Genomic DNA, 8,485 nt, shown 5'->3' on the forward strand with positions numbered 1-8,485 from the left:
TCAAATGAGTTCGAAAGTTTATTTTTTCTCTCTCTAAATCTAACATGGATGGATTTCCCTTCAGCAACTTGGCTCAGCCCACTTCAAGTCTTACTCATCGAATGAAGTACACACATTCACTATGGAGCTCTTAAAGATCTCCTTTCTCACTGCAGACTACAACGCCTTCTCCCAATTATAACTCTCCACTTCTCTTCAGAAAAGCAAACACGTTACATAACTGGCCCTCACCTTCCAAACGCTCATTTATAATGTAACTTGCTAACCTTGGCAAGTCATCTTTGATTCTCCTCTTGCCCCTTACATGTAATTTGTCACCAAGTCCTGTCAATTCTACCTAAAATCTTTCTCACATCTGTCCTTTTTCTTTGAACAACCAAAACCTCACTTCAGGCCTTGATCTTCTACAGCATAAACATAGTTCCATAAACCAATGGTCTCCGATTTTTTTCCGTGGACTCCTTCCTGTCAAAAAATTTGAGCATACATCTGATACACATATATTTATAAATTATGAGAATGTCTTACTATACAAATATATAGATTCGAACACACAAAAACAGAAATTTTGAAGACTGATATAAAAACGAATGTAAGTTCTAACATTTTTTTCACACCCCAGTGGATCATCCTGTACAGGCCAGAGATATCACAGTTCTATACTGCTGCTGCCAGAGTCATCTTCCTAAAAACCCAAATCTGATCATATTACATTCCCAACTCAAATCTTTCGGTGGCATCATGTTCCAGGGGCATCCGCTTACATCTTCAACTCCATCTCCTCTAGCCCTTATTCACACGTCCTGTATTTCTGCCATACCTGTCTTTTACACAGTTCCCTCTGCCTACAAAGTCTTTATCTTTGACAGCCGCGGATTTATACGTTAACAGTATCTCTAAGAAAAAAATACATTCTAAATACTGTAACCAATTTACAAATTAACTTTGGGAATATAACCTATCTTTTTTATAGGAAGTTAAATATTTTGACCATACCTTTTGTTACGTCCTTTATATGGCTCCTTTTCAAGTCCTAAATACTTGGAAAGAATGGGTATGGATTCCAATAAAAGTCAAGGAGACCAACTTCGTTTTTGCTTTCTTTGGTTTATTTTTCTTCCTTGTTTATCTTTCCATTTCCCAACAAAATCCTTTTAAGCAAAAAGGATGTTGTAAATCCAGAGATTAGTTCCCCCAGGGCCAGGAAAAAGGCTGAACCTTTGCAACCCACAATGAGAATTCTAGCTAGGAGCTTACACACAGAGGTAACAGCCTGACACACATTTTTCTACAACACTCCAGGTTTTACCTTCCCTGTTTCAACTTCCTAGCTGCTGTGCAAAGCCCTCCACATTGACTGCAAAGGCTAAGATTAGAATGATGGAGTTGCACCAATACACTGTCCAGAAAAGTCATGAAAATTCAAGTGACTGACTTTGGGCACTAATAATGGGGAGTTCAGTCTCCAGCAAGACTCTCATTCCACCACCCCAAGTCCTAGAGAAGAGGCAGTAGGTCTTAGAGAAGAGCCAGAAATGTGAAGGACATCACATTTCAACTTCTGGTCTCATCCCACAGTAGGGAAAACAGGTCAGCTCTGCTACACAACAGGCCTCACAACAGAAGCAAGTCTGTCGTGCATTTTGGTAATGGGATCCTATGATAAGCAGTCCAAAATCAAGAGTGAAACAGAGCTATCCTAAGAAGCCAAAGCTGTTCACTGTACCAAAAAACAATTAGAAGGGGTTATCCCACTCCCAAGTCATAAAACTTCCACCGTTCTCCCTCTGGAAATGCCTCCTACCTTAATCAAGTCTCACCTTTCTTTCAGTTCAAGTTTCAACCTCTTCTGAGAAACCTCTCTGTCTACTCCGATTTTTTGTTTTCTACACGACTCATTTGGGCCAAATCAAAACCACGATGAGATACCACTTTACACAAAGTGGTACAATTGCTTTGGAAAACAGTTTAACGGTTTCTTAAGCAGAGTTACCATATGATCCAGCAATTCCACTCCTAGGTATATACCCAAGAGAAATGGAAAACATATGTCCACACAAAATGTTCACAGCAACATTATTCATAACAGTGAAAAAGTGGAAACAACCCAAATACCTAACAACTGATGAACAGATGAATAAAATGTGGTTTACCTATACAATGAAATATTATTCAACAATTAAGAAGTAATGAAATATCTATATGCTATAATGAAATAAACTTTGGGACCATAATATTAAGTGAAAGACAAAGGATTATATATTGTATGATTCCATTTATATGAAATGCCCAGAATAAATCTACAGCAACTACAAGTAGATTAGTGATTGCTCAGGGCTCAGAGGGTTTGGGGGAATGGGAAGTGAAAGCTAATAGGCACAAGGTTACTTTCTGTGATGATGAAACGTTCTTAAATTGTATAGTAGTGATTGACCACACTTTTGTGAGTATGCTAAAAATCATTTGATTACACATTTAAAAAATAAATCTTATAGTGTGTTTATTACGTCTTAAGTTGTTTTCTAACTGCCATGGCCTACAAGCCCCTACTCAGCCCCAAGTCTGAATCTCTGACCTTACCGCAAGGTTCTGTCCCATTAGTCACTACCCAAACCTCTGGCCTTCTAACAGTTCCTGAAATGGGTCTAGGGTTTTCTTGCCTCGAGGCCTTTGTATACGCTCAACTCCACCTGGAATGAAAAGTCTTGCCCAGTCACTTTCAGGACTAATGATTTCTCATGCTTAAAGTCTCAGCCCAAATGTCAGCCCTAGAGTAAACCTTCCCTCACTGCTCTAAAACAGGACAGCCGCCCCTGCAGTCTCCCTCAGCAGCTCATTCCCTTTCTAGCACATCCACATGGCTTTATGAGAATTGATCTGTTATTTTTAACCTGTTGGGTCCACCAGACTCTAAGCTCCATGAGAGCAGGAATAGAATATGTATTATTCAGCATAATTCTCAATGTCTAACACAATTCCTGGCATGTGCCTAAAAATGGTAATTAACTTTTTTTTTCCTAATATGCCACGTCTTCACACATACTGTTGCTCCCTCTATTGAGACTACTGCCACCATCATCACCACTCCCCTGTGCTACCACTCTTGCCCTTTTCACACCTTTACTATCTTTCCTGTCTCAGCTAAAACACCTTCTTGATGAAGCCTGCTTTCCTTCCTTGAGCTGTCCTGGGAAAACAGTCTCTCCATTTTCTTACCTATTCAGGACTGGCTGCGTCTCCACCATAGCATTGATCGGAATGTATCATAGTGGGGGGGGGGTTCGGGGGGGAGGGGGCCTGGAGGAAGTTTGTTTTGTTTTGCATTTCTGCCTCACTACTACCTTGGAAAACCTTAAAGTGAAGAAAAACCTTTTCATTGTTGTGTCCCTAGCACTTAGCCCACTACCAGGCACATGATATAGTACTACTAATCATGTCAATACCAACAATGACTAACATTTTTTCAGTGCTCAATATGTGCTTCACACCCTTAGTTCTATAGTGAGTGAGTGAATGAATAAATGGATACTCTTTTTGGTCACAAACCTTTGAGGTCACAGTCTGACAGGGACAGAAGACAGGTATGCTGGCTAATGCAGAATAAATACCACCACAAGGCCAAATGAGCTGCCCTGTTCTGTCCCTATGCCTTCAAATCAGAGTATGCTTTTCTCTGCATCCATAAATGTCAGGTTTCCTCAAACTCACTTAGAATACTTCCTTCGATTACTTACAATCCACTTCCTGCCCGTGGTGCCTGGAAACAATTTCTAGGATGTCACCACAAGCAATATTAAACTGCCAAGAGTTTCCTGCTGTATGTCTGCATTATCAGTTAAATTGCTTCATATTAACCACATTCTAGTCCACTGGGATCACTCAAACACTAAATAAGATTTAAACCTACCTGTCGAAGATTGCCAGTTTCCACTGCTCCTTTTATCCCTCTAGATAAAGGTCTGCTCAGGTTTAAAGTTCAGGAACTTTCCAGGGTACTACCTGCATACTGGTGACCTTTTCTTTCCCTGGCCAAGTAGATGTTTGGTTTGAAGCTAGACAATGTTCATTTAGATGAACATGAACTAAAAAAACACTCTTCAGAAAAAAGTAAGTAATTCTCTGCATAGACCAGGGCAATTAACTTAAAAACAAAAACTCTTTGTCCTCAAGAGTTCAGGTAGCAAATTGTTCTTTTAACTCTATGTACACTCAACCTGGAGCCTTAGTCAGGATCTTAATTCAGATCCTACCGTACTTCTTATATCATTCCATAAACTCTTTCGAAACAACTTTCTATGTCAGGTACCGGGTCTGACACAGGGAACTCAAAGACAAATAAGACAGTCCTGCTTTCAAGAAGTTTATCTCTAGTTTAATGCGGAAGACAGTCAAGGAACTGAATTTGGTGCTAGAACAGTGATAAACACAAGGGGCCACAGAAACACACAAGGGGTACCTGGACTAGGCTGGGCAAGGAGTGCACAGATAAGGGTCACCTGTCCTAGGCTGAAGAGAAGATGCACAGATGAGAGGCACCTGGCCTAGGCTAGGGAGTGGTTGCACAGATGAGGGCAGCTGGCCAAGGCTGGGAGGGGGCTGAGGGTGCAGAACCGGTATCAGGGCAGGCTTCCCTGGGGATAGCATCTAATCTTCGGCAAATAAACTCCCATTCTCTCATATGAAAATGTGGTTAGTAGTACCTACATCATTGGACAGTTGTGGGAACTTGATGAAATGGTTCACATAAAGCAATACCACCATGCCTGACACAGAGATTGTGCTCAACCAGCCTTAGCTTGAGGTCTGATCAAGCACTAAATCTCAACACCTGTGCCTAGCAACACACCTGCTTTACTACTAATCATACAACAGACACCAGCTGTACAATTACACAATATTGTTTTTAATCAACTTTTATTTTTTAATAAGAGAACGTTAAGTCCTGTTCTTCACATTAACAGTCTAATTCCTTGATCAAAACTTTCTTCATTTCATTTCTGACATTTCTGGCATAAAATATATGGTTTTTCTTAGTTTTTTGATAGAGAAGGTATAAAAGAGAACTGCTGAATTTTTAATACAGGCCCAGCAATCATGTTCATAAAGCATTTATTGCTCATTATGACTCTGCAACATATAGTATTCCCCATTACACCCTCAGGGAAACTGAGGGTGAAAGAGGTAGCTTGTGCGAACTTTCATAGTCAGTTAGACAAAAGAGCTGGAATTTGAACCAGATCTGATTCCACATCATCAGCCTGACTGAGCCACATAGCATCAGAGATAAGAGGAAACACTGGCGGCCATAGTGCTCTGTTGAGGGGCCCCAGAGTGCTGTGTTCCACCCCCACCCCAACACACATACACATACACACACACACACACACACACACACACAACTGTCCCTACACAACAGAGCCTGCACACTTAGATGTCAACTCAGGCAGCTCAACACCTTGAGCTAATTCCAAGGTAGAACAGTTAGTGACCAAAGCTCTGTTTCCTCCAAAGACTAGGGCAGCATCTACATAGACGGTCCCTAGCCACCTGTCCATCCCCATTCCTAGCTGCAGACAGAAGTTGCTTAGTCAATAGTCACCATAAATCAAACTATTTTTCATAACTTCTCTTCATATTCTTTCAGTCTCACCACAAGTAAAGCAAACATATTTCCCAAGCCTAAGCTTTTACCCCAGAGCAGTCTAGTTTCAAGATCAAAAAAGCTATTCTTTACACTAATTTCACACCTTAGTAAGTTCCCTCACTCAAGGGCTTAGATATAACAGTAACGGGTTCCACAAAACACACTTGAGAAATGTATGTTAACCTGCAACCTTCAAGAGCAAGACAGAGATTTGAAGTCTAGTCATCTGACCTTCCACTGGTTGGATTTTCATGCTGGTTCTGACACTGACAGCCTCATGTCAGGCAAGTTTCTGAACCTCTCCATAACAAAGGGAAGCATCTTCACAAGCATACTCAGAAACACTTTCCAAAAGCCACCTTACAGTTGCCAAGTGCTATTGAAATTCAAGTTTACAACTCTTTCTTAGAAGCAGGAGCTAAACCTGGAGTACCTCCTTAATCCCAGTGCTTTACAAACCACGTCTTTTTACCTCCCAAACCTCTTAAGCTGTTGTTTGGAGCAAACTTCTAGCTTTCTCCCCTTGTTTCCACAAAATCAAGAATGAACAGTGTGCTCATCCATCCGCCTGTTCCATTTTCATTATCATAAGAAAACTTTTCTAGCTTCATTTAGCAGATGTCTCAGGACTGCTGCAGCACGTATGAGGCATTTAGCGAATGGGAAGCCTAAGCCAGTCAAGGGACTACGAGGATGGGCAAGGGTCACACTGCATGGACATCAACTGGACATGAGAGACAACATTTGAATAATTATTAGAGTTCGTCCTCAAGGCCCTTCCCTTTTCAAACTTCCCAAGCATTATTCTCAAAGTGCTGAAATAAACACATTCCTCAGACTTTCTTGTAAGCAGGTTTAAAGTGTCCTATGAAAGCCGTTTAAGGAAAAGCCTATGCTGTCAACTTTGTTTTTAAGCACCCTTAAACAATTCTATTACTCATAGAGAAAAATGAACATTTGTTAGTGATTAGAGATAAGGCATCTCAAGTTCTGGAGTTGAGGAAGGGAGAGGCCGAAAAAGGACCTGACGGGGAGAGGAGATAGAGTCTAAAGCAACACACCCAAATTGGACTGCATAAAAGTTGCACTTTCCAAAGTCAACTTCTAGGTCTAGAAGCAAGGCAACAATGTTTCAATGGGTTCTGAAGTTTGATGTTATCAACAATATCCCCAGAAAACTAATCCCCCACCGAGGACCCCAGGTGAATGAATGAGGGAATTTGCCACAGTGGATTACAAAGCCTTTCCAACCAGTATTCAAGATCAGATACTCAATTACGACACAGAGGCATCTTCCTTCATAGCCTTTGGCCCTTGCTGTGTGGAGACTTAACACAGATAAGAGAGGTAAAGGAGGAAAGGGAAAAGGGCCTTCCTCCTCAGGCCACCCAGACCTTAAGTCCATGAGTGGTCCCTAGGAGCACCTTAGGCGACTTTTTGTGGGGATCGCAGGCCATAAGCAGATCTCTCAGGACCTGCCCAACTCTCAGGGGCGCCCCAAACACACCCATTAGGGGAGTTGCTTCCGGAGATTTCTCGCCCTCCCCCCAACAGTTTTATGAGCATTTTCAGAGGTTCTATTACCCCGGGGAGGGGGCCACCTTGTAATCTCTGCGACTCCCGCCCTCAGGTGAGGAGGGGACACCTGACCACCGGAGCCGTTCCACCCCGCACGCACCCCGCCCCCGCGCCTCCCAGGATCGCCATGGCAACCGTCCCCCTCCCCGCGTGACGCCGGCACGCGGGGCGCCCCTCAGGCCCCGGCAACAAGTCCCCCGCGCCGCCCGCGGCCTGCAGCCCTCTCCCGGCCTCGCCGCCCCACGCCCGGCCCGGCACTCACTTGATCCTGGAGCCCATGGTCCCCGGGCCTCCTCATGGGCCCACGGGCCCCGCTCGGCGCTGCGCTGCCCGCCCGCCCGCGGCCGACCGGCCTCCCTCCGGCGCTCTCCCCGCCCCTTCCTCCCTTCCCTCAGGCTGGGCCCGCCCGCTCGAAGCTCGCTCCCTCGTCGCCGCCGCCGCCTCCCGGGGTTAATGTACTCGCTCCAGCCCGGCGAACGCCATGGTCGCCGGCGCGCGTACCCGGCGCGCACCGCCCCCTCCGCTTCTCACACAGCCACCTCCTCCTGCCCGCGCCGCCGCCGCCGCTGCCGCCGCCACCTGCGGGGGCTGCCGGGAAGTGTAGTCCGCTCGCGGGAGGCGGGGCCGCCTGAGGGCTGGGGGAGGCGGGAGCGGCTCATCAGCCCGCGGCACTTGCGGAGCTGGGCGCGCGGTTTCCCCGAGGCCCCCCGAAGGCTTCCACCCACCGTGTTCCCATTGAAACCTCCACCTACAGTCCCCTGAATATACCCTAATCCTATAGAGACCCCCGAGCTCACCTGAAGAAACCTTCGCCCATTCCAATATTATGAGTTCTTCCGCCAGTAGCTTTGGCGTTGAGATAATGTCTCCCACTCAGGTCTCCGGGAAAACACAAGTTTTCCCTTTTTTAAATGCCATACCTTCCAGTAAGTTACGTAAGGGGGCCACAGACCCTCTTCTCTATCACGCTATCCACTTCCCCAACATGGTCATTGATGGACCCCTTAGATCTTTAAGGAGACCTATCATACCCACAAGAACACTACCGGGGGCTTCGTACTACCCATTTAGTGCTCTGCTCTGCCCTGCCCCTGAGAACTTCTGCCTCCCTTTATAAGCCATTTTGGGGGCTCCAATACAGACAGGTCATGTCACCGTAATAGTCCCTGATAGAGAATAGTAAATCAATACAAATGAACGTATTTGAGTCAAACACCAACGCGTTACTGCCTCCTCTCCTCCTTGGGGCTCACTTTCATGAAC

The 8,485-nt window shown here is 44.9% G+C and overlaps 1 protein-coding gene across 7 annotated transcripts in view; it reads right to left on the bottom strand.

Moving 5' to 3' along the window:
- DENND1A (DENN domain containing 1A) overlaps positions 1 to 7,747 on the bottom strand; it is a 489,454-nt gene extending 481,707 nt beyond the window's left edge. For 3 of the 7 annotated variants that reach the window (XM_057313747.1, XM_044389585.3, XM_044389586.3), the window contains exon 1: positions 7,485 to 7,747. Coding sequence is in view for 5 of the 7 variants with exons in the window: in XM_044389586.3 (XP_044245521.2) it covers positions 7,485 to 7,501 (17 nt within the window). In the remaining 2 variants the exon portion in view is untranslated. The remainder of the gene's footprint in view (positions 1 to 7,484) is intronic. The other 4 variants (XM_026513934.4, XM_044389584.3, XM_026513932.4 and 1 more) reach the window with 2 other exon arrangements.
- Positions 7,748 to 8,485: the final 738 nt, after the last annotated feature.

This window comes from Ursus arctos, unplaced genomic scaffold (assembly GCF_023065955.2).
Source record: "Ursus arctos isolate Adak ecotype North America unplaced genomic scaffold, UrsArc2.0 scaffold_18, whole genome shotgun sequence".
Lineage (NCBI taxonomy): Eukaryota > Metazoa > Chordata > Mammalia > Carnivora > Ursidae > Ursus > Ursus arctos.